Below are 26,731 nucleotides of genomic sequence, written 5' to 3'. Positions count from 1 at the left end.
ATAAAATTTGTTGAACGCAGAAGGAACTCGCTAGGAAAACCGAATTGTGTCACTCCGGAGTTGCGACAAATGCACATGCAGTGTCATGAGTTAGACGGCTATAGGTGGCTGCATCACAACTTCACTTGTTTATGCCAAAGCCCAAGACTATCTAAGCTAGTGTCATGTGTTAGCACCACTGTTCTAAAAATCAGTCTAGGCATCCACCTAGGCGGTGCCCAACCAACTCACCTAGTTCCAAATCATTTAAAAAATCAGTGGACCGACTAAGCGGGTCTAGGTAGACCAATTAGGTGGGTGAGTGGGTCTAGGCGGTCCAGTTAAAGGTTTTTTTTTTTTTTTTTGAATGATTAAATGTCGAAAATTAAAAGCTAGTGTAGGCTTAAGATTTGAATGAGTTTAAAAGACTAAAGTCTAATGTAAATTATATGTCACCATAACAAAGAGTATGTTTTTATATGAAGTCGATATTCTTCAACTATTACACATTTATGTAATAAGTATATTTGTTTATGTTTATTTTTGAGTTATGGTAAATAATTTTCTTCATTTCTTATAGTATAGGTGTGTATTACTATATACATTAGAAAAAAATACCGTCTAGCATCTAACCCGTCTAGGCACTGCCTAGAAAGCTAAAAGCTTACATGCTCTCCCAATCCCACCACCGCTAGCGTTTTTAGAACACTGGTTAGCACGGTCAGGATCACAATTAGGCGTATGGTCCATCAAGAAATGGACCGGACCATTTAAAAGCCTAACCATAATTATCCATAAACAGATCCACCTTCTCTTGCTCTCTTTCAAGATTCTGAAAGTAATGAAGAGGTTAACAGGATTACAGAAACAAGTATTAGCATTATACAGAGGATTTCTAAGAGCAGCTACAGCCATAGCACCCGAAGAATGGAAGATTATCGAGGTGATTGTTTCCGAAGAGTTTCATCGAAATGCAAACAAGGTGGATCGGAAGAACTTCATCTATATTGAGTACTTGCTTCATCGTGGATTCAAACAACTCGATCAGCTTAAAAGCCCGGATACCATTTCTATATACACCCTACCTGTTCCTTCGCCTCCATCAAAACCTTAAGCTCCCTTTTCTCTAAGATCAGAGGTCTGTTTGTATATATGTTTTCATTGTTTTATTAGGAAGACAACAGTTGAAAATTTGGTGTTACAACTGCACAACGCTCGTGCAATTTTATGTACGTAATTACAAATCTTAAACAGCTGATGATGAGTAATCAACAATTGTGTTCTTCGACATGGCATCATTTTGGTTGGATTTCACCTATTCCATGAGCTAGAGTGCTAGACTATAAAAATGAACGTCTGATTTGCTCACAATTCTCTATTTGCCTAAATGTGAAGAGAGTTCGGCAAAGTTACAAAAAGATGGTTCGTTCAACCAAAATGTTTTTTACTGTTCGAGTCACCTCCGAGTTTTCGAACAATGAACTCCCGAACAATTGGACAATAAACTCAACTGTGGGCTGTGGGAATATTAATTACTAGCATTTACATTACAAGGACAACCACATTCTTTAATCCGCAGCAATCTCTTTGCAGAACAAATTGATCGAATCATGTGATCATGTCTTCGAAGGTAGATTCCTTTGCCAAACAAGTTGAGCAGCAACAAGGTACACTAAAACATGCAGAGGTAGATCAGCAAAGCTCAAGTAGTTTGGGATGGACTACCTCAGGAAGTTTGATCGAGGACAATATCACGAAAAAAACGATTGAATCATTATCTTTATTACGAGTTCCTAGGTATTCAAAAGTCCTTGACCTCTCGTTCTGGGGGACAAAAACTCTTCCTATCCAATGTTGTACACAACGCTTATTCCAAACTTAGCCAAGTATGTTCATAATTTATCAAGGAACTTTTAAAGAATGTAATACATCCGCAGTCTCAAATTCTCAATTACAAAAGATTCGGAAAGAAAAAATTTGTAAGACTAAAACTATTAAAGGTTTCTACCAATCTTGCTACAGAACAGATTAGGACTAACTCTGATCTCCACCACATAGATTTCTTCTAATACCAGCTTCATATCTTATATTGCAAAAGAAAGCTCATTATGCAAACAGACGCCACTAGAGCTACCAAAGCCAAGTCCTTCGAATTAAAAGAGAAAAATTATGAAACCTTTACAGCTGAGAAAGGAGGTTGCAAAACCAAATGAGCAAAAAGTGGTGGAAACATGGGAGTCTTGGCTCAGCATTTCGCATTAACATGAACACCCTCCACCCTGGGGTTGTGACTGTGACGTGTTTGCATTTGATGATTTAAGGTTTACATCAACCATATCCTCTTGTTTTGCTGAAGAAAGTGTTTCCATGCCTGGCAATGCAGCTGCAATTTTCCGGAAGAGCGCCTGCAGCATAAAGAATATGAAACCTAATCAAATACACGAAAAGAATAGATGAGAAACACTTAACTGTTTGCCAATTGGGTCATAGTTGGAGGAAGAAGTCATTAACACCGTTCTCGTACACTCGTCAATCTCTCACTCAATCTAAATCAACAACGCCTTCAATAGCATCTGTATTAGATAGGGACAGTCTTCATTACTATCTAAAAGAAGAATGGTCTATTTACCTCTTAGTTTAGTATTTGCTATTGAAGCAACTTATAATCAATTTGGGCAAGTGAAAAGACAATGTGGTATCAAAGTGGATATGATCCGCTCTCTTCCTTCCTCGTTATACCTCACTTTCTTTCAATCTTAATTAACTCTCTCCATAAAAAGAGAAAAAAAAAAATCACCCATGTTCATGTGAAGAGTGAGAATTAGTCACATGAATAAGGTCATTAACAGTGAACACTGTTTCTCTACCACCGACTTCTGTCTCTTACTACCAAAACTGCTGTTGAGAGAAATGTCAGAACACAAAGATAATTTGCTTCATGAATCTTTGGTCTCTGTTCAGTTAAAGGGACGTAGCTGTCTGGAATGGCAAATATGGTTACAGTATGTCTCAGGACTGGAAAAATGAAGTACTTAATATCATCTGAGGCACCCTCTGCAATTTTCGAATTTGAAGAAGAGGGTGCACAAATTTTGACTTGGTTGCGGAACAATATGGGAAAGAAGTGGTGAACACAGTTATTTACTATGATTCTGCAAAAGTAAACTGCAATACTCTTTAGGATATGTCCACCGAGGAAAAACAAATCTGTAAAGACTTTGGATGAGAAGAATATGCTCAACCAAAATAAGGCCTAGTGTCTTCCATCCACCACCATCACACTAATCAACTCTTGTAATACTTTCGTCTCACTTCTAGTTCAATACCATATGGATAACTGACTCAGTAGCATCCGACCATATGACAGGTCACACTTTTTTCACTTTGTGAATATAGCACAAGGACAATAATCAAGATATCTCCTGTATCCTTCGTGAATATAGCACAAGGACAAAATCTCAAATTGCTGGAATGGGTACGGTTGCTTCAGCTAATTAATCAAAGGTGCCGCCTCTAACCCGCTTTAGCTACACCAACTCGACTAACCACAGTTACATTTTGCCCATGTCATACATAATAAGAGACAAATATCTGAAAATAAAGATTTTAGCAGCAATATGACTCAACCAAACTTATGTAGACATTTTTGCTTACACTCCAATAAATTCCTGTGGATATTCACCTACTTACACTCCAATTGTACCTAGATACCTACTTACACTCCAATTGTACCTAGATCCAATCCATTTTATGCGGTACTCTCACTCAATGATTTAGGATTTAAACCTTAGCCATTTTGGAGAGAAACTGAACTCCAAAAACAGATTTGAAGAAAATCCAATACAACTCTTCAAAATCATTCGTTTATTAGTTATTACTATAACAAAAACCACGAGTAATCACTTTTGGTCTCAAAGGCCATCTAACAAAATTGAAGACAAACTCAATCAATCTAGAAAATTAGCCTACCATTGCACGACTCCCATTCACCTGGTAAAATATTGATAGAAACTACATGTAGAAAAATCTAACATAACTATGTTAACTTCGTAAAGAGCCGCAAGTGAACGAACGAGCCAGCGAGCAGCGACTGAACGGGCCATGTTCCTGATGGGAGTGGCAATGTTTGTTCTCTTCCCTCTCCAAGAGAAGAGGGGATGCACTAGCAGGAGCCTCATTTGAAATGACATAGTCACAAAAGTTTCCTTCTGTTGTTACAAAATCTTCTAACATACAAAGACAGATCATTTACAAAAATCCAGAATTCTTCCTAAAGAATAACTGCTTTGACAATTAAGAATTTCATATCTAACGAAACCACCATTTCCAGATTAAGATATCCTCTACATAAGAAATCAATGGCGCAAACCCCAAAGCGAAACTTTTGTTTAGTCGAAGGCAATAGAAGGTTCTCTTTGTCCCACAGACCCAAGTGGGTGTATATGCATAAGATTTCATGATTGTATGGCTTGTAGCCTAGTATCTTTGTAGTGAAACTCCCTTTAATGATCATATCCTTAGGTAGTGTGTAACTTTTGATGTTTAATGCTACAGGTAGGGGCCTGCGTCAACCCCATACACTTACTCAAAAAAAGGAAACTTCATATGCATTATAATTCCACTTTGTGGATTAACACAAAATCAATAGAAAGTACATATGTTTCATCAAATAGAAATACGAGGTAGAAATGAAATACTAGATCAGATTGTACCTTTATGTTGAAGCCGGCTTTGGCACTAGTTTCAATAAACATGACATTAAGATCCCGAGCTTTAGCTTCTCCTTCTTCTATAGAGACTTGCCTGTGCACCGACCATGTTAAATCATGTGGGATCAGAAACCACTTTATTTTCCATCGAATACAAGAAATTAATTTACAATGGAGAGTATAGCTTATCTAAAATATAAGAACACTGTAGGCAGCCAAAATTTCATACAGAGGATAACAAGTCTCTAACTTTATAGCAAAGAAAAGAGGTATCATAGGGGCTGAGGTTACTCATAAATAATTATTTTATTTTAGAATGTTCAGGAAAAAAAACATAAAAAAAAAAGTAAAAGAAAAGAAAACACTTTACAACGAAAAAAAAAAAACATACGCAGTTCCACAAAACAATCTAACGTTTGTTTCGACCAAAACCAACTATTAACAGGTAAATAGTTATCATTATATGCAATTTAACCAAAAAGATATTTTAAGTCTCCAAAACAAACCAACATACTAAGAAGTAAGAACTGAATAACATGCATTCTACAGATAAGTCCAAAATCGTAGACTACTGATAATAATTTTTTTTTAAACCTTTTGCACTGTATAATACAAGTATCTAAAAAAGACTTCCCTGCTTTGAAGACAGTTTGAGTAGAAATTATTTCGCCATCGAAATAACTTTATTCTTGTTTTTTTGTCCATAGATTTTCACCTTTGGAGAATTGGTCATAGGTATTGCATTAATGATGATAGGTACTATTTCTAGATTGGATAGTGATAAGTATGTTTAACTTGATACTTGTCAATTTTGATTACGTCATTTTATTGATTTCAAAAAAATCTAATATATACTAATAATTATTACCAGTTTTCACTAACAATGACACAATGACACAAAAGCGTGTGATAATTGCATCTAACTGAAAACAATATTAGTAGTCCAAAAATAATATTGCGTGGTAATTGCAGCTGGGGATATCGTCCACAATATAAGAACAAATGTTCAATCAGACATGTCTACACAAAACGAGAGTCTGACATGCGAGAACATATAAAATTAGGTAGGGAGGGAGGATTTGTTTCCAAGGTATTTCTTCTGCAATCGTTTTTAGTATGTATTGTCATAAAGGTGGATCTACACGATGAATTAAAAGTTAATTTTTGTGTAAATGATATCCCCACCACAAAGACTTATATTAGCAAAAAGTTTGCTCATTTAAACATTGCTAATGAGATTAAATGCGCCATAAATGTAATTATAAAAACAAACAAAACACAAGAAGATAAGATATGACCCTATTAAAAGATTCAAACTTTACCTTTTGTCCACAAGATCTGTCTTGTTCCCAACAAGGACAATGATAACATCGCTACCACGCTCTGTCCGAACCTCCTCAATCCACTTTGATGTGTTCAAGAAAGACTGACGGCCTAAACCATACCAAAGTAGTACAGATATTTCAATGTCATGAAAGATACTTTAAGACATTAAATTACGATGCAACAATACATGATGACATAATAAAGGCATTCTTGAGCAGAGAATTATCCAATTTGTTGAGTATTTTTGTTCCTTCTTTTTGAAGGTAAACTCACTTGAAGTTGGCACAGATAATAATAGCACACCCGAGTGAACATTGTACACGTATATTTAACAGGTTACCTAATCGGTCGGGCTACCTTGACACCCCTAAATGACTTCTCGAATTGACTTCCCCACCAAAAGTGGTTCTACACAATAACTCGAGAGCTGATTTGGGTAGATATCATCTCCCTACCATCTCCACCAAAAATCAGCTCATTTCTATTTGTCTAGCATTGTTGGCGTTTAAAGCCAACTTATTTATGGAATACGTCTAGCCTTATCAAAAGAGTGATACAAAATTGAGAAAATGCAATGTGTAAGGCCACTTTAAGGTAGGAAAGTATATTAGGGAAGTTATTTAGGGGTGTCAAGGTAGCCTGACCTTATCTAATCCTTGTTAACTGGGAGAGCAATGCATGGAAAAAACGAATAACACAAGTGTCGACATTAATGAAAAATAAAAATAAATAAATAAAAATGCATACTTGCAACATCATACACAATGACAGCGACAGATGAATCACGGATATAGCTCGGAATGAGACTCCTGAATCTTTCCTGTCCTGCCGTATCCCTGGAATGTATAACATTGCATATAAGATATCTTCCAAAGACCTCCCAAGAGAATTATATAATACAACATGTGAAGAAACAATGTATATCAGAGCATGTTCTAGTAATGCAGCTTGAGCAAGAAATGTTGGATAGTGCAAGATACGGATGTTGTTTCCACCAAACTCAGTAAGCTAACACAGGCATTCCACAAGTTTTGAAAAATACTGTAAAAGAGGAGAACTGACTGGTGGTTACAACTAAATCTTCTTCCATGCCCATCAAACCAAATGCTACCAGATGCTTAAGGGGGCATCTCCAATGGGAGGTGCAAATTTAGACCTCCACATAGAAACCTTTACATCTCTAATGTATAAGGTGTTCGTTTCTCTCTTCCAATGCAAGTGTCTATTTGAATGTTTTATTAATGAGTGTGTACGTCTAATGGCAAATTCTCATCCAATTTCACAAAATGATAACTATAATATATACGGATTACTCACCCCATTGGGTGAGTATTTTTGAAGATGGGGTGTAACTATAAATTGGAGATGCCCCCCACCACTTCCCGGATATTGGAGATGCCCTAATAAGCACTAATACAAGTCACCGTGAAATATAATCTGATTTTAAAGTTTTATCCATTGAGATTACATGTTTCATCAGGTTAACATAATTTTGATTTGTAATAAAAATTGCTTAAATCAAATCAATGAAAACTATAAATTAACAATCAGAATATGTTTTGGGAGAATCCCCATCTATGGGTGACTTGGACATTTGTTCGGGGGTGAAACATGTGTTTATTATAGCATGACCAGAGCCCAGTACAGGTGTCTTTGCTACATCACATTTTCAGTTTTCTTTAAAAGACCAAAGAGATATAATCTTACCAAAGCTGCAACCGTACTGTCCGATCTTCCAAGTACATTGTCTTTGATAGGAAATCAATCCCAATAGTGGCCTGACAACAATTTCAAAAGCGAATACCTTAAATACATGAAAAGGAAATTAACAGGAACCCACTTCATATAGACACACAGGTACAGCATGACTGAAATACACATACATACTAATAGTTTAGTTTCCTTTTCTGTAGGTCCTATTTTAGGGTCAAATTTCAGGAGGCCCAGCCGGCCGCACGTCTCGCCTGTACTCAGCCACCCCTGTTACTATTTCAAACGTATACATCTATTGTCTGCTCTTAAAAAAATGATTGAGAATGATATAGGATATAACATGGTATAGCAAAACTTTGAATCTTTTACCTGGGGCACTTACCCCGCCACCCTTCAACGAGGTACCGTATTGTAGCCAATTCCAGGATCAAGGTTCAAGTCGTGGGAGGGGTAACATATAGGTTGAGTAAAATGACTTTTTGAAATTATTCATCATCTAGTGTGTTAAATTCATTCAACATAGGTGAGCAAAGAACGGTCAACTTTGATAATATGGGTCTATGTGGATGTTTTAAAGCGTAGTGGAATGTTAGGACCATAGGTAAGTAATAAACACATCGAGAACTATTCCCGTGTGTACATACCAATACTAAAGGGAAATCGTATTCTAATGCTTTCTCCTTGGGCCTCCTCATTCCTCCAATCAGGATTAAAAACCATTTTTGTCTTAATCGAAACTTATGACTTAGCATGCAAGTTTAATCTAATACAACTAAACAAACGATCCTGTAAATTTTCACAAAGATCACAGGAAAAATAACAAAAGCTCTAAATCAAGATCCACCTAATATTATATACATATAAACCCAATAAACCAACAAATCCATCAATCGGATCAAAACACAATATAAATCAAATAAAATAAAATAAAAAGGGATGGAGACGTCATAATTACCTGATAAGCATTGTCAAATTGAACATACATAAAACGAGTGATAATACTTGTTTTCCCAACAGATTGATCTCCTAAAAAACACGAGTTTGTATTTCTCAAGAGACAAAAATGGTGCCCTTTTTTAATTAAATAGTTTAAAATAATATTCTCCAATGAGTTTAAATAGGGAGATCGTGGAAACTAGGTCGTTTCTGTACACAAAAAATAACACTGCCCACATCTTGAAAAACATACACTACATTTGATCAAGATATTGCCTTCGCTTTGGAGCCATTTTAGAGAATAAAATCTAACACCAGATTATAACTAAGTTACATTGACACGGACACATGTGTCCATATCCGACACGGATACGGAGTGTCTGACACGGCAAAATATAAAAAACTAAGGTATATCACACACAATATGTGTCCGTGTGTGTCCGATACGGACACGTGGATACGTATCCGACACCGATTATTTTTGAAATATGGTGTGTCCATGTAACATAGGATTATAAGATACCAATCATGTGGATTTGTGCTGCCTTCCATAATGTGGTTCTTTGATTCTTCGCTTGAAACTTTATTTTTTTTCTTCAGCCATAGGGTCTGATTCCATTGGCAATTTCAGGGAGCAATTCATCATTTGACCAATGTACCCGAATTGTGTTCATCTCTTCACAAGTAGCATAAATAAGTCCTAAAAGAAGTAAGTCCTTGTCGTGTATACTCATTAAGATGTTGATTTCTTCTTCATCATACATATATTCCAGAACCTGCCTACACTTAGATTAGTAGCTTTCCTTTTGCTCCATTTTAAGCATAAGCTCAAATACCCTGGTATAAGGTAGCTTCTTATCAAAGGGATATCTCCAGGAAATCAAAGTCCATTATTAGATATAATTAATTCTCTGCTTTATTCATCAGCCCGCTCTATATATACCCTCTCCATGTTTGAGGAGTTACAAAGAGGTCACAACAGCATAAAAGTTACATATCTACTCTGACTTGAGCGGTATAACAATACACAAAGTGCTACATAAATAATTCACGTACACCAATCACATAATGGAAAATAATGTGTGCTACAATAAGAGACGAGTCTCATCATGCATGATGATAACCAAGCTTATCTCCACCACTGTAGTTGATTATTATTGGTGTACAAAGATTTTTATTGTAGCAACTAGTGTGTATTGAGTCATTGCTCAAGTCTTTATGTAACCATTAGGAAATTATAAGTTCTCTGTTACTCCATTGTACATGAGATATTTTGTGTATATATATGTCATAGAGCAATTCTACTCCGACCTACTATTCCTACCTACTATGCCGATCCACTACTTAGATTAAGTTGATTTGCATTGTCATACACATGGCCGAGTATCTCAATACAAATCAACAATGATCAGTTAGTATGTTGGAATAGTAAGTAGTAAATAGTAGGTAGGAGTCGAATGATTAATATGATGAAAGAACACAATCAGAGAAGAGTGCTTATCAAAATAGATTCACCTACGGAGGTCCTTCCGATAAGAAAGTTTAAATTTATATCAGAGCTTAGGTTTTGATATGGATCCAAAACAAAACAAGCTCACCTATCAAATATTAATCAAGTTTGTCAAGATGTGCATGATGAAGAATTTCATCTTCTTGAGTATACAAAGGAAGTCGTACTCATGTTCAGACGGACACAATACTTTCCATTAGGGGATGAACACGCAATTATCAAAAGAACAATGAAACGGTTGTTGAACGCACTAATGGAACTAGGCAATAACACTGAACAAGAAAATAAAAATTTCTGCCTAAAGGTATAGAGAAACTGGGAAAACATATCCAAGTATGTTCACTAGGGTCCGATTTTCGAAGTTCATTGTAAAGTGTAAACACATCCCTTAGTTTGGACTTCAAAGCTGAAAGTCTTTCTTTTGGATTCAATTACAGCAGCCAAAAGATGTGTATGACATCCTTCAATTAGAGAGAGACAAGAGGCTAGAAGCATATCAGCAAATCCTCCTTTGGAATGATTTTTTGAATGAATGTCTTGCGATTCAGCCCTATTGCTAAAGATCACTTGCATGTTTACTTTCACAATTGCGACAACCAACAACATTACATAATCACCAATCAATTTTTAAAAAGTTAGTTTGTCATCCTAAAGGCTGGACTAAGTAATCATCAATTTGTGTTTTTCTAAGTAAGGTTATTGAAGAAATAGAAGCCAGTGTTAATCTACTGAAAAAAAAAAAAAACTTCTATAACTCAACTACAGGAAGGAAGGTCCAAACACAGCCAATCTCTTTTAGCGCATTAACAACTATAGCAACAACACCAAATACATGACGAATGACAAGGAGAAATGAAAGGGCTGTGTTTTAATTGTGACAAATTTCAATGATCAAGACATCATTGACTAGTGCTGAACTTAAGTTTCGAGATGGTGATCTTCCACCAGAAAGAACTTGTCAAAGAACAGACCGCAGTAATAAAATAAAACAAATTTCCAAAAGAGGGTCAATTTAGGAGGATTACTCGATATAAACACATCAAGAATTCATCGCTCTAGTAAAATCAATTTGACACAATCCAAATATAGTACACCGAACTAAAACAAAACTCTACTGAGGTGGGCTGAGTCATACACTTTGAAGATGTGCACATCCTATCATGGTTTATGTGAACCAAGTATAGAATTCTATCTAACTTTTACAGCTAGTGTTTCTTTTCAAATCAACAGTTGATTGCAAATGATATATTATAGTTCTTATAAAGGGGATGCTCTATTAAATAAGCACGGTATAACAAAAGTCCAAAAACTAACTCGGGCCCCTGACCCCACCACCCACTAAAGTAGTACCGCATTGTAGCAAATTCCAGAATCAAGCTTCTAGTCATGGGAGGGGAAACGTATAGGCTAGATTAAACGGCTTGACATTCTTTGTGGGTGTAGACTAACATCAAATCGATTAAGTGGGCCAATGTGGATGTCGACTTTTGCAACTTGATTGAATGGTGGAATGTTAGGATCAGAGACGAAGTATTAAACGTCCTCATTCATTCCTTCAACTGGAATTAAACCGTCCCCAAGAGAAAAAACAAAACAAAAACATGCATGGAGTTTGCTACACAAACGCATCATAAAAATTGAAACCCTAATTTCGTGTCTTAGTCAGAAACTTACTACTTACCATGATATATATGAAACTAACAACATTATCATTTTAAAATATCATAAAGATCACATGCAAAAGAATGTGAGCTCCAAATCAAGATTTACAAATCTAACCCCTAATAAAACCAAACAGATCCACTAATAAGTAATAACTAAAACAAAAAACATACAATGAACTGAATCAATTAAAAAATCTGGATAGAGAATAAATAAATAAATATGAAATAATAACAAATGGAACATTAGGGAACGAGTTTGGGTGGTTTGCCAACAAGTGTAGTTCTGTGGACATGTTGGGCTAATTTCTTTATCTTATTTTTCAGTGATAGGGTCTGATTCCATTGGGGCTTTCAACAAGCGTGTCATCATTCAGCATAAATCCTGCAAACTGTGTGACCATCTCTTCACTAGTAGCATACATTTAAGTACTAAAAGAAGTAAATCCTAGCTCTGCTTATTCTTTAAGATGCTGAATTCTTCATCATGCATGTTCAGTACATATGATTGACCCCTCTTTGTTTTGGAGCCATTTAAGAGCATAAGCTCTAATACCATATTGTAAGGCACTTTTTTGTATACAAAGTATCTTCCAAGAATCAAGGTCAAAACAACAATTCTCTGCTTTAGTCATCAGTCCATGACTCCGCGGGCTTTAAATATACCATCTCCACATTGGAGGAGTTACAAGGGCATTACAAAAACATAAAAGTAACGTCACAATTGTGACTTGAGCGGTATACAATCCACAGATTGCTATCAAAATTCATCTACACCAATCACAACTGAATTTATAGTTTGCTAGAATGAGAGACAAGCATGATGAGATCATTATCTCATTATCTCCACTCAAGTTGATTATGATTAGTGTAAAATAAATATTAACATAGCAACTGCAGTATTCTGTAAGCACTCAAGTCGATATGTACCTTAATAAATTATAACTTCTCTGTGACTCCCCACTATACAAGAGATTGTATATAAAGCATCTCCATTGTCAAAATAGATATCTTATAATTTGTCAAGATGTGCATAATGAAGAATATCAGCGTCTTTAATATACAGATAAAAGCCTTGCTTCTATTATAAGAAACGTATATGATGGAACGGTCGTTGAACGCACCAATGGAACCAGACCATGTCACTAAACAAGAAGATAAAGTTTCAACCTAAAGCTCCAATAAAACATATTACATTTGTCAACCAATCAAACATGTCCACTACGTCTCGTTTTTCAAAGTCGAATTGACACTACATCAAAGAATGCTTAAAAATTGTACAATATAGCTTTTAAAAAATAATAGGCTAACTTTAACACGTGACACGTAATGCAACTAAATTATAGGGATCATCACATTGCAAAAGAACAACCAAAACAGATCTAAACACATATAAAACAAAATATAACCAATCAGATCAGATCAAAACAAAATATATATAATAATAAATGGGAAATAGATCTCGGTTTTTTTACCTGATAAGTGTTATCGAATTTGTCGTACATGAAACGAGTAATAATACTCGTTTTGCCAACCGATTGATCTCCTAAAAACACAAGTTTGTATTTCGCTAGAGCCGAAACCGGTGCCATAATTTTATTTTAATAAAATTTAATCAATCAATCAGATCTGAATTGACTGGTCAGATCTCTGACTGACTGACTATGTATATATATATTAGATTGTTGTTCTGGACTGATCGCTGAAATTGAAACTCACTCTCTCCTTAATTGAGTTTTAAGAAAAAAATGAGAGAGAGAGAGATAAAAGAGATGAGACCTAGCATTGTCACTTTTTTCCGCGTTAGTTATTTAAATACCGGTAGCATAATCCCAATGGGATCGATGTGGGCCAAGCCCAAAACTACCAAAACAGTGGTGGGGTGGGTTGTGACAGATTCGGGTCATATTTGTATCACGTGTCACGAGAACAAACCCAATCCGATTACTAAGCAACTCGGGAAATTTCGACTCTGGTTCACAAATAAACAGTGTGCAAATCTTCTAGTACTTACAAAAAGAATTTTACAACTTTTGAGGTAAACAAAAGTAACTAGATAACTACTAAGCAATGGGGGCGTGAGCGGAGGGTAGAGAAGAGAGAGAGAGATGGGTTTTTGGGTGGGGAGAGAGAGAGAGAGTTAGGGTTTGGTTGAGGGGGAAAAGGAGAGAGATAGGTGATGACAGACAGACAGAAATCAACCAACGTAGTTTTTGTCCACATAACCCCCCTCCTTTCTGCCCAGATTGTTCGCTCCGCTCACTTGATTAAAGTCTAACATACCTACCTAGTAAATACAACTAAACAAGTTGCACGGGTAGCCGAGTGAATAAAATATAGTTGTGGGTTAGTCTGGATTAACTTCTTGAACCCGAAATCAATTATGACCAACCCAAACCTGTTATTTTCATGCCGGGAAAAACTGCCACCTCTACTACGTCTAGTAAGGTTTTTGTTATTTTTTAAAGCAAAACATTGATCCCCAAAGTACCGATGTTTTTACTCATACAAGTTTAAGTTTGCATAATAGTCAAAACAAACAAAGCATAATGTCTAAGAGTTAAAACCCACCTATTCAAATCTTTCACCCTCTAATCCTTTCACCATTTTTTATCCAACCCATCCCACTCCAAACCCTAATCCGGATAATGTTTTTTCGTTTCAACAGTTGAAGAGGTTGTGAGGACAAGTGGGGTTGTTGCTGATTTAGTCGTCCTAGCTATTGACACATTGCCTATAAATTTGTCAATCTCAATTGCTAAACAATGAGGATATTCACTACTAAAAAAAGGGCTTTTTGTGTCACTTATTTTTTTTTTTTCTCGTGTCATTTACTAGAAAAAAGTGACACACAGAGTTTTGATGTGTCACTTTTTTATGAAACGAGGGCTGATGTGTTGCTTATAGGAAAAGTGACACAAGTAATTTTATTTTTTGTGTCCTATTATTTGAACGTGACACTAGTAGTTTGACTTGTTGTGTCACTTTTAAGTGTAAAAATATCGAAAACAAAATTAACAAATTATCGAAATAAATAAGCGACACAAGTACACGAAAGTAACGCTGCTATATTATTTAGGTTCCCTCACAAAACAACTAACTTACTAAACCTAAAAGGAAAAGAAATAGAAAGGGAATAAACTGAAGTCGTTTAAATCAAAATTAGGACTCATCACTTAGGGTTAAAAAACGAAAAAAAGCCGAACAAAAAAAACAGAAAAGAAAAACAGTCTCGCAAAAACGCTGAAGAGACCTCACCGTTCCTAATTCTCACCGGTGTTCTATAGCACCACGCGTGCTCTCTCACCCAGCGGTCTCTCGTCCATCCCTCCTTCTCCGGTTCCCTTTCCAGCTGTCTCTCTCTCGAGCAAGAAAATAAAGGTAATATTTTTTTTTCATTTTTTTTTGTGTTATGTGTATGTGATGTAGAGTGGACCTTATTTTTATAAGTACATCCCCCCTGAGCTATGCTGCTAGTGCTGACCATGAGCATGACCTCTTATATATCCTATGCTGTTTTTATCTCTTGAAAGTTTTCTTTAGAGTCTTTTCTTTATTGTATTTCTTTTGAAATATAATTCATGAGAATCTCCTCTCCACCACTTCTTGTTTTTTTAATGCAGCTTAACTGTGGTTTAGATATTAACACGTTTTGCCTATTGTACCCTGAAAATGTACAGAGAAGTCTTTGTTAGCTCACTAGCATAGCTGGGCCGCGACCAAAACTGTGATTCTACAATACTGAGAACGAATTGAATCATTTAACGAATATGAAGTCCTTTACTCTTATAAGTATCCTGTATTTTGTGCAAGGTTTTATCATACTAATCTTGGTTTATCTATCATTCTTCTTTGTGTTTAGGGAGTAAATTAGAAGTTAGATAAGACTGGAATTCCAAAATTATGTTGAATTTATAAGAAGAGACATTCTCAAATAGAATAAAAGAGAATTTATTTACAAGCTGTAGGATTTTAGTTGCATACTAAGAAACACCAGACTTGTTGAATTCATTGATGCAGTGTCCATGCAGTCTTATATCTAGCGCATCCTTGCCTAGGCAGGCTTAGAAAAGACATGATCATTACTTGCTGCTTGTGGTGGTGCAACAGTTGGTAGCTTTTACTACATCGTCTGCTAATTTTACTTCATTTGCTTTTATTTTTTTAATTATTTTTTGTGTGAGCTTGCTTTTTCTTGATGATGTCACTGGCTGTTACACATTCCGCACTTTAGATCTTATGTTGTGATTTAAGTTTCCATGTTCCTGATTTATCCTTTTAGAAGGCCAAGTTAAGCAGTTTATGCTTTAGGCTTATTAAATAGATGGATAGTAGGTTGCATCAGTGTTTGTTCCTCAGTTCTAAAAGAAAATGTTTAGGCTTGGATACATAGTTGCTGGATGGTATCATTTTTTGCATTTGAGCACATGAGGTTAGGTGATTTATTTGTGGTAGCGATACTTTTAGATGCGGTAAGGGAGAAAGCACCTTGGCCTTAGGAATAACTCACAATATATGAACTTGGATAGGGTATAGGATATTTTTCAATTGCACTTACTGTTGTACTTGAGCCATAGCATCAACTTTGTATTATATAACCATCTTATAATTTGTCTAATCCGTTTGGAACTTCTTGTCCGATCATCTCCCGGTTTCAAAGCCATAATCTTGACCTTGTTCTCAGAATCTAGACCCCTCCATTTATGCGGTGCTACATATTGGTTTTCACACCATTGAAATATTAAGGCCGTGGTATATTTCTAGTTTCATGAGTGGTTGTTCTTATACAGGTTGGGTTTTCATTTACACGAGTTGATTCTTGTGTTCTGATTAATTTGAAGTAGACCGTGTTTGGGCTTTTATCTGGAGAATATACAACCATTATTTCCATCAAGTAAATAACAATTCAGTCTGAAGTTTTTCGTATTTTGCACAACTTTATCAACTGCTATCAACTAACGCTATAGCACAAGTTTTTAGTATTTTGTAGTGTATGAGCAGTGTGAAAGGACTTCCATCTAGCTTGTATGGCGTCAACGTGATCAGTTCCAGTTTCTTGTGTTTGTGCATAGGATAAGTGATCATGTTGTGTCATGACTTGCTTACACACTTGAACCGAACAAGTTCTTTAATAGGAGAACGGAGTAAAATATAGGAGATTAGTTCTTGAGGTAAGTTATCAATGCTTCTATTTGAGTGCCTGACATGATTTTTTATGATCACCATAACCTATTTTGTAGTGAATCTCCCATGCATGCTGCTGCTACCTACGACAGTTTCTTTTCAACACAGGTATGAATAATTTGGTGAGCTTATTTGTGTTAGTTATAATTTAACTTTTCATATCATATACTTAATGAATTATATATATATATATATATATATATATATATATTTATATTTATATCGCGATTTTTGAATTGCTCGAGCAAAGTATGCATTTGGTAACCCATAAAGTTTTACTATTTATACAAAGGATGATGAGAACGCTCGATATATTCAGAAGTTGACTGAAGAACACGGTGATCTTGTGCTTTTAATTCCTTTCAACACAGGGTAACTGTGCTTATACATTTGCAGTACATATATATTATTTTCATATAATTAAAATTATTTTATTTTTATTTATTTTTTTTTCGATTGGTTATATAATTAAAAGTACTTAATTGAATTTGTATCCACATAGCTGGTCATGTAGGGGGCATTGGCTCTTAATGGTTCTTGACATACCATCAATGGAAGTGTACTGGTTGAACTCTTTAAAAGATTTTCAAGGGCCGTCGGATCCAGCTTTTAAATTATTAGTAAACACGTGAGTTTAGTTTTTATTTATTGTATTTTTCATTGTATATTTGATTCTATCTTGAAAATAATGAGAATGAAACAAATGCATTTTCAGTGTGATCAAGACATCAAATATGTCCAAAGGAAAGAGAAAGATGAATCAAAATCCAAATTGGAACTATGTGATAGTAAGCTTAGTTTCTTTGGAATACAATACAAAGTATCTTCCAATTTGTGTATGTGTTAATGCAAGTATTAATTATGTATAGTGCCCACAACAACAAGGGGGGATTGTATGCGGATATTATGTATTGCGCTTTATGCGACATTTAGTAGAGGATCCTGGTCCACCAATAAAAAAGAAGGTGACTGTAAAGTAGCATTATTTTTCATATAGTCTTAGCTAGCTTATAAATTGGTGCATCTGTAAATATGGTAGGCAATGCATTGCCTGCATTATTCATTTTCATAATATTTATAATATATTTTTTGTCGAACAGTGTATTGGAGTTCTCTAGCAAGAAGAGAGTTACACCACTTGAAATAGATGAACTTGGTCTTGAATTCATCGACTTTATCTAACAATTTATCTGAGTAGTTAATTTGGGTAAGTTGTCTTCCATATTTTCCCTTTCTTTATGTATATATACTTTTCTTATCGTTTTTTTCTTACTTGTACAATATACCCTTCTTGATTCAATTCACTTGCTTTTTAATTTTATATACTAGTCATAGTGGAATGACGACTTCATGATATGATGCAGGTGCCATGGATCGATTAACAGATGAATGGATGGCAGCTAGGTTTTTGGTGTTGGAAGTGCGCACAACAAGCCAAGATATTGCTAGGATAGTATTGGCGATATGTAGTTTTTTTTTTTTTTTTAATTGTGATTCTTTTGGTATTGGAATGACTTCTTTTGTTGGGAGTCAAATTAGATGATAAATACTTGGTTTGATCGATGAAATCAATAGAAGTTAATTGTTTTGAATGTTGTTTCTTTCTTCTTGAGTGGATGTTGTTTCCATTATCATAAAAGCGGGGTTTAAAGTGATTTTGGTTGTGATGTTTTGATAAATGTATGTGGATGTTGTTTATGTCATAAAGCAAGTTAATGAGATTTTGGTTATGACGTATAGGATGCAGGTAGGTTGAGAAATGAATACGATCAAATAGAAAAATGAGAAAATGTTTTTTAAAAAAATTATTTTCATTTGTCTCACTTTTGGAAAAAGTGACATAATATCTATTAAAAGTGACACAACTAGTAAGGGGCTTTTGTGTCACTTTTGACGTACTTGTGTCTCACTCTGGTCCAAAAGTGACACAACTAGTATACTTAATGTGTCACTTTTGACGTACTTATGTCTCACTCTGGTCCAAAAGTGACACAACTAGTATACTTTATGTGTCACTTTTGACGTACTTATGTCTCACTCACGGTTCAAAGTGACCTAACTAAGATAATTAATGTGTTACTTTTGACGTACTTATGTCTCACTCTGATCCAAAAGTGACACAACTAATATACTTAATGTGTCACTTTTAACGTACTTATGTCTCATTCTGGTCCAAAAGTGACACAATTAGTATATTTAATGTGTCACTTTTGACATACTTATGTCTCACTCTGGTCTAAAAGTGACACAACTAGTATACTTAATGTGTCACTTTTGACATACTTCTGTCTCACTCTGGTCCAAAAGTGACACAACTAATATACTTAATGTGTCACTTTTAACGAAATTATGTCCTACTCTGGTCCTAAACGGATACAACTAATGTCACTTTTGACAAACACTATGACACTCTTTCTTAAAAGTGACACAAGAGGCTATTCTTAAGTGTCACTTTTATTAACAAAAAGTGACACATTTAGTAAGACTTTTGTGTCACTTTTGGTAGAACTTTATGTGTCGGGGGCTTATAGGTCACTTCAGAATTAGTTTCAAAAGTGACACAAGTGACTTCTTGTGTCACTTAAAAAGTGACACAAAAAGCCCTTCTTTTAGTAGTGATTGCTCTCTCTCTCTCTCTCTCTCTCTCTCTCTCTCTCTCTCTCTTTTTTATTTTGGTAAAATCGAAGATTCCTCCATAACCATAGATCCCATTCTTACAACTATTCCGAAATGCATGCAAGCATTAACATCAAATTTGGCTATTATTTTGTTTGTTTTCTTTCATTAATTATTTTTTACATTTTTGCTATTTTATTCCTGTAAAATACTTGAAATAAACCACCCCCGCTTGAGGGTTCTCCACTTCTGTTCAATTTTAGTGGGATGTTTTAGTCTTTTAAATATTAAAACAAAACACTTGGAAGGGAGGAAAATATGAAGGATAAAAAAACAAAAACAACACACGTGGTTTGCATTTTACAACAATTGTAGGATGTAAATATAAGGACTTCTTCCATAGCCTAGAATTGCATATTAATCAATATAAAAAACAAATTATACTAGGACATATCTGAAGCCATTGCACTAACCAAGCAAATCCTATAAGCAGCAGAGTATTGTAGTCTTCGTGTTCACTCACAATTGATGGGAAAAACATTGATTGAGAATAAAATTAGAGTTTGGGGTGGGGATCTCAACTTATATATATGGGTATCTGTCTATTATATATATATTATAATCCCATCATGCTAATAGAAATACGGGCTCTATGCATAGTTAAGCCCATACTCACCTTATACACGTGTCATGACCTGACACATGTGATTTGAGACATTTTAATAACTCGATCATGTTATTTTATGATTACGGTTTAGTGAGTCTTCCTAATGTCATTCAGACGTAGTTCGACAATTAACAATTGTGTAATTTATGTGATTTATGTAGGTCCATCTTAAGGAGAAAATCTCTCTCTCTCTCTCTCTCTCTCTCTCTCTCAATGATTGAATCACTAATTTCATTTATTCTCAAGAATTTAGTTTTTTCTTCTTTAGAAATTTTCACTCATATGGCACTCTTCGAAAGACGTGATGGATACGCGCTCAAACAAAAAACACATATTCCTACAAATAAAGTGATGGTGGTTTCGGGGTTTATAATTCGGGCAGATTTCAACAAGAATATGATAGATAGACTTTTGCCGCTATATATATATGGGAGGGGTTCATGGGACATATAAAAATGACACTTAAAATCACTCAAGTTCTAAGTCATTAGATCTTTGGGAATCTAAGAGTCATGCAATCAAATGGATTGGTGTGGTTGATCCGGTTTTTTGGGTTAACTAAACTGGTTTGCAATATAAAAGTTAACTTCTCATCCTCTTGTTCTTCAATCCAGCTCATCTCTCTCCTTTTATGAAATCATTCAAATCCAAGGAAAATATTAGATCGTCACTTATACAAAATATAATTTTGAACTCAAAATTCCCCTTTTCGATTATTATATTCACTACAAGAAAATCGATTTTTCCCCACGGATTCCCGGTATTTTTAGCCACGGTCATAAATCCTTGCATAGTTTCCTATGGATTTTGACCGTAGCAAATACATTTTTTCTCGTTTAAATATTTTGATACCTTTAGCCACGGTTTATCTCTTTAATTGGGCCGTGGGTGGAGCTACGCCAAAACCGTCGGGTACAATTTTTTAACCATGACACCTGTTCTCACGCGTTTTGGACCGTGGGCTTAGAGCTGAAAACTTTGGGCTGGCTGACTTGCTTCCTTCCCAACAATTAAAACACTTCTAAAAAAAAAAAAAAAGAGAAAAGACCGGTTGTTTTCTTCTCTCATCTCCCATCCCAAACAGTTAAAACACTTCATCCCCCAATCACTCAACCCCATTTTTTTTTTGTTCCTTCTTCTCTCATCTCAAGAAGGTATTTCAAGCACCAATTTTTTTTTTTTTTGCCAAAACTGGGAGAACTAATTTTTCAATTTAAATTTTCTTAGGATTTACTAAGTGGGAAAGGGATTACAAGCTTCGTTTCTTTCTCCTAACGCCGATTCCTCCATTACAAATTGAAGGTGACTTATTATGCTATTAAACATTGATTTTTTATTTGATTTTTTTTTTCGTTTTTAATTTAATATTAGATGTTGTTGTTATCAAAGTAGTATTCATTCCCTATTCTCTCTGTCTCTCTAAATTTATATTAACTGATCGCCATGTCATGTTTCTGTAACCATTTTTTTTTAGGGTTTTATATCTTTTGTTGGGTTTTATTTTATGAATATGTTTTTACTGTTTTTACTTTGTATTGAAATCATGACTTGTTTTGGATTGTGTGTGTGTGTGTGTTTTTTTTTTTAAAATTCTACGTGGTTCTATTCATATGCTATTTCAAATGTTAAACTACCGGGTAATTGACACGCTACTTGAAAGGGATGTTTTTAATCAAGACCTAATCTATCTCTCGACCAAACACCTCATATTGTTCGATTGTCCTCAAAGTGCAACCTTTATTCAAGGTATGACTTTATTCAATATATATTATTTTGTGTTTTTGTTATTAGATTAAGTTGGTTGGGATGGTTTTACGATAGAGTTGAAAGGGCTACGGATGTTTCTTTCTCTATTGATGATGGCACCGGGTTATGTACACTATTTGGGGATTCTCGTCGTGCAATTCGAGTCTGGCAATTTTATTCGGCATGGGTCTTCTTTTGTTCGAATGCATGACGGACTGCTTTCGGTCCTATAGATGTCCGACGGAATCGTCAAATGGCTTCAGGACCATTACATCGATCGACTTCTAGCAGTCCAAAGGTTTATAATTCATGACCAATGGCGAGAATTCCAGAGAGAAAGGGGACACCTTTCGACTGGCCGACACCACAAAGAAGTACATCCCTTCCTTCATCCGAAAATGTCACTTTTCCATGCGGAGAGCTAGCCTTGGGAGGCTTTTTAGAATGCCTTCGTTTTTAGCGGTTCAAACCGGTAATGGCAGATGATGATATCGAGCATGAAGGTCAAGATAGCCAGGACTTTTCGGTTGTTGTGTCATTGGTAATGGGTTGAGAAGAGAGCATTGTTATCCACCGATTGCTCTAATATGGTTGAAATGAGTGATTCTTTCAAATGAGATCAAAGACAATCAGTGCGATTATCTTGATATTACCAAAGAACGGGCAAGTCTCCCTTTCTCGCCCCAAGAGTAGGTTAATGGTATATGCTTCAATTGGAGGTTCTCTCTTGCTTTTTGCCTATGCAAACATCATTATAGTTATAGGAAGCTGCTGTGGTACCCACACTTAGTTGGTGATGAAGCTAGAGATGATCTTTATCAAATGTTACCAACAAGCTTAAGAATGTCATGAGGACAAATCTCAAGTCTTATGCTAAGAACTTGTCCATATATGATGCTCCCCTTGTTCATGAATGGAAGGAAACACTTTCGAAAAGCAGAGATGGTTTGCGTGGCTTGTCGTTGGCACATAACATGATCGATGGCAAAACGAGCGTAACTTGGAGCAACAAAGAAATCATTGCAAAGACAAATGTTCTTTTGCTCCAGACTTTGTATTTTGCAGACAGAGAAAAGACAGAGGCAGCTATATATGTCACAAACTTCAATGAAATCGCTTACCACTTCATTGAGTGCATATATGTGCACCTCTACAACTCTAAATTACAGGTAATTGTCACTTATATCGATAAATATGTCTATCTTTAACATAATGAATTAGATAAAGTGTCTATCTTTTAGTTCATGTATCTTTTAGAAGTAGACTACAGAATGAATTAGAAGGTTTTGGTTTAAATAAAGTGTAAGTCATGGTCCATGATTCAAATGTAAGCCAGCCCATTGTTAAATCGGTTGAGTCCCTTAGATAAGTACTATTTTCTTCCTTGTCAAATAGGCAAAATAAAAACTTGTTCATGAGCTTCACGTTTGGGACTAACTAATGTACTTTGATACAATACTCATTTTCTGTATGTCAATGTTCTCTCTGATTGAGGATGTTTTGATACCATCACTTCGTTCTAGATAAAGTTGGTGAACTATAGGAATGAGGGAGTGTATACCGTGACCGCTTTTTAATTAATTCACTCGTTTGTGAGGTAGCCGTTAAGCTTCATGAGAACAAGGAGTGAAACACAAGCAAGTAGGTCGGGGTCCTCTTGGAGACTGAATGTAAGATAACACTATAGAAACTATTACGTCCATAGCATGCACGATATGTTTAGCTTCGCTACGTACTAGCCATGCGAACTAATAGTGGCTTGATTTATGTGGTGTTAGAAGAGGAGATGTTCCCACCCTCACGTGAGGCCTTTTTTGCTAAGCAATCTGTTAATCCATTGCTTCATTCTACATTCCTACCTCTAGGATTTAGTCAGTTGGGTGATTGAACTGTTTCTGTATGCAATCCTTGTTCAGACTATATGGTTTCCACATCCCAACAGTTTCTCTTATGTAGTCTGTTCTAGTTTAGTTCTGCGGCATTCCATTAAGAACCTGACTGTTTAGATACTTGATTTTGATTAACAAATCAAAACCACTTGTAATAAACTTAGGAGCAGGTAAAAAGGCAGTTGATAGATGATGAAGAAAGTCTTACACATGGAAAGGGCTGGAACACCATTCAGGCATTCAGTAACTCTTTCTAGAAAAAAAAAATCACTCGGCAAATTTCAAAATAGTGGTATGATCAAAGCAATCCAAAAAGCCATTATGTTTATGGGGAAGGAAAAATAGGGATTGGCTAAGAGAAATAAGTGCTAATGAGATGACTTAAATTATATTTGGGTTGACTTTTAATCTGATGATCTGTATCTGAGAGCTCTGAATGTCTCTCTCTCTAGTTTCACACCTTTGTCATGTTCAGATTGTAACATGAGCTTTTTGTCTTTAGTATGTATATCTTTGAAACAGTAATAATTTGATATAGGGAGGCAGCTTGCTTTTAGGATATGTTCATTTTTTGTCATTTGTTATTTTGCAAATGTACAAGCCGGGATTCAAAGAGACTACGGCCCTACCAGTTTCCTAATTCAAAGTTTATTATTGTTTTGTCATTTTGATTTTATTTTTGGAAATGCAATCTGGATTTAGTAGACCCCTCGGTTTATTACGTCAAAATTTAATCTCTATTGAACCCGGATATTTTCTTAGAAAAGGAGTCAAAGAATAGGTGTCCGAACTTTCATGAGGAGAAGGGAAAGTTGTCTCTTTTATTTTTAATTTGCTCGCTTCATGATTAATGATGATAGGTAGGTTCATTGGGAATTTTACTAATTAATTAATTTATTTTTTTAGGGCTTTGTTGTTCATGCTGCTTGGACACGGAGGTCTAAAAGTGAAGCTGCAAAAGAAACCCAACAGGAAATCTTGGAAGCAGAAAATATTTTCTCTATATGAAAAGAGTTATCTGTTTCTAATTGAAATTGTAATGTTCTTTCAGATAATTTGGTGGAGGATCTCTTGGGAGAATTTGAATACGAGATGACGATCCCATATTTGCTATATAAGAATGCTGCCCAAGAAGTTAATGGGATATGGTTCTACAATTCAATAGACTAGTTACATGCAAATAAAGAAGACAAATAATGGATTCTGGTGGACATTCTTAGACAATTTTGGCCACAATCACTACATATGCCTACATCACCAAGATTTAGGGTATCTTATGATCTCATTGCCGGAAACAAATCAACGGGTTCTTTTATGTTGCATTTAGAACATAACTATCTGTTTGAGATGCGAAATCAATGATTCCTCTTTTATTGGTCTTTAAGTCGTATGTTTCTTCTTTCAGGATACTCAGTGCCTACTCTAAGGTCCCTCCAAAGCTGAAAGTATCTTCAACTAAGAGGTAATATTAGATTCTGCCACTTCAACATGCTCCTCAACTAATTTGTAGTATTCATATACGACTCATGTTCTTAGTTGGTCTTTTTAGTTTTTGTTAAAACTGAATATTTTCTCAAGGTAAGTGAGGGGACAGGTTCTATATGCATTTCTCTATTAGATAATTTGCTTTGTTCTCGCCTTTGATATTGATAGGGGAGCACTCTCTTCCGTCTGTGTCATGCATTTATTATGTCGGCGGAAAGGATCAACGGTCGTTGAGCTTCCCTTCCAACATCGAGCAGGCTTCATTCGCAGCTGAGTGTTTAGTGCTCTAAAAGTTATTTTCTCATGTAAGAGACTCGATACTTTCTCTTTTATTTTTATGACCGATATGGCATCCAGTGCGAATGTTTCTAATGCGATACTTGTCCTATATGAGGTCCGTATTGTTGAAATTTAATGTGCTTGTGACCACATATGAATTTATTATGTACGACCGGTAGAAGCTATCAAGAATTAATTGGAAGTATATCATAATCGGCACAACGAATGAAAGACAGGGAATCAGTTCTAGCGCGAGATCTCGATAGATATCGCTGCCAACACGTTTATTTCTTGCTGGCACTCCATTACAAGTCAGTTATCCTCTCATGTGTAATAATTAGAGATGTATTTGCAGCTTGAAATAAAATAAGCAATGAACCAAAGTGCATTTTTTACCTTACTTTATATTGAAAATTGTGCTAGTAGTGTAATTTATGCTATTTATGGCTTCCTACCTCTCGGTGATTGGTTAATTTGGCTAGTTACTCGAGATGTTCTCTATTTCCTTTGTTGCTTTCTTCGTACCTTGTAATTATATATATATTTTATAGCTCAACCGCGATTCTTTCAAGATGATGAGGATGAATGGAAATGGTGATTTTGAAGTGTAGGATGGTTAGGGGAGTTTTGCTAGGTCTTTGTTGATGATTGCAATCCCGAATTAAAATATAAATATTTTTTTAAAAATAAATAACTTTGCCACGCCTATAACCTGTCGCAGAAAAGTACTTTTTTCCACGGTCGCCTACTTTACCCACGGTCAAATAACAACAAGCCAAAAACCAAAATTCACGACGCAAACACCAAAGCCCACGAACTAAGACCGTAGGAAATATCTTTCCCCATGGACTATAACCGTCGATACAAATAATCTTTACCTACGGACGCAAACCGTGGGAAATACTGACTTTTTCCGACGGCTGTTTTGACGGTTTAAAACCGTGGCTATACTGGCGGCAATGACCGTCGCAAAGACCGTCGCTATTGGTGAGCTTTACCGACGGTCATGGCTGTCGGCAGACCATTCCCGA

The 26,731-nt window shown here is 35.5% G+C and overlaps 1 protein-coding gene and 3 long non-coding RNA genes across 4 annotated transcripts; 3 read left to right on the top strand and 1 right to left on the bottom strand.

The window, feature by feature from the left end:
• Positions 1 to 1,846: 1,846 nt before the first annotated feature.
• Positions 1,847 to 13,718, bottom strand: LOC147525020 (ras-related protein RABH1b). The gene is made up of 6 exons (XM_086605112.1): positions 13,310 to 13,718; positions 7,722 to 7,792; positions 6,762 to 6,850; positions 6,011 to 6,122; positions 4,692 to 4,782; positions 1,847 to 2,384 (listed from the first exon to the last, which is right to left on the bottom strand). The coding sequence occupies exons 1-6, from the start codon at positions 13,424 to 13,426 to the stop codon at positions 2,238 to 2,240; spliced, it is 627 nt and encodes a 208-aa protein (XP_086461238.1). The 5' UTR covers positions 13,427 to 13,718; the 3' UTR covers positions 1,847 to 2,237.
• Positions 13,719 to 14,951: 1,233 nt separating this feature from the next.
• LOC147525019 (uncharacterized) lies at positions 14,952 to 17,129 on the top strand. Its single transcript, XR_015197640.1, has 3 exons — positions 14,952 to 15,215; positions 16,625 to 16,728; positions 16,815 to 17,129. It is a non-coding gene; the product is annotated as an uncharacterized LOC147525019 (long non-coding RNA).
• A 123-nt stretch (positions 17,130 to 17,252) lies between these two features.
• On the top strand, positions 17,253 to 18,072 carry LOC147525018 (uncharacterized). The gene is made up of 3 exons (XR_015197639.1): positions 17,253 to 17,390; positions 17,533 to 17,646; positions 17,734 to 18,072. It is a non-coding gene; the product is annotated as an uncharacterized LOC147525018 (long non-coding RNA).
• An 85-nt stretch (positions 18,073 to 18,157) lies between these two features.
• LOC147525017 (uncharacterized) lies at positions 18,158 to 18,610 on the top strand. The gene is made up of 2 exons (XR_015197637.1): positions 18,158 to 18,225; positions 18,383 to 18,610. It is a non-coding gene; the product is annotated as an uncharacterized LOC147525017 (long non-coding RNA).
• Positions 18,611 to 26,731: the final 8,121 nt, after the last annotated feature.

This window comes from Coptis chinensis, chromosome 1, assembly GCF_015680905.1.
Source record: "Coptis chinensis isolate HL-2020 chromosome 1, ASM1568090v1, whole genome shotgun sequence".
In the NCBI taxonomy this organism is placed as follows: Eukaryota; Viridiplantae; Streptophyta; class Magnoliopsida; order Ranunculales; family Ranunculaceae; genus Coptis; species Coptis chinensis.
Note: the sequence above shows the minus strand (reverse complement) of the source record. Positions and strands in the feature narration are given on the sequence as shown.

Bases quoted from the DNA above. Each gene is read 5' to 3' on its own strand.
- LOC147525020 (XM_086605112.1), bottom strand. From the start codon at position 13,426: ATGGCACCGGTTTCGGCTCTAGCGAAATACAAACTTGTGTTTTTAGGA. The intron at 6,123-6,761 runs GTATGCATTTTT...GGTATGGTTTAG, and splicing joins CATTGTGTATGATGTTGCAA to GCCGTCAGTCTTTCTTGAAC. The intron at 4,783-6,010 runs GTAAAGTTTGAA...GTCGGTGCACAG, and splicing joins ACAGATCTTGTGGACAAAAG to GCAAGTCTCTATAGAAGAAG.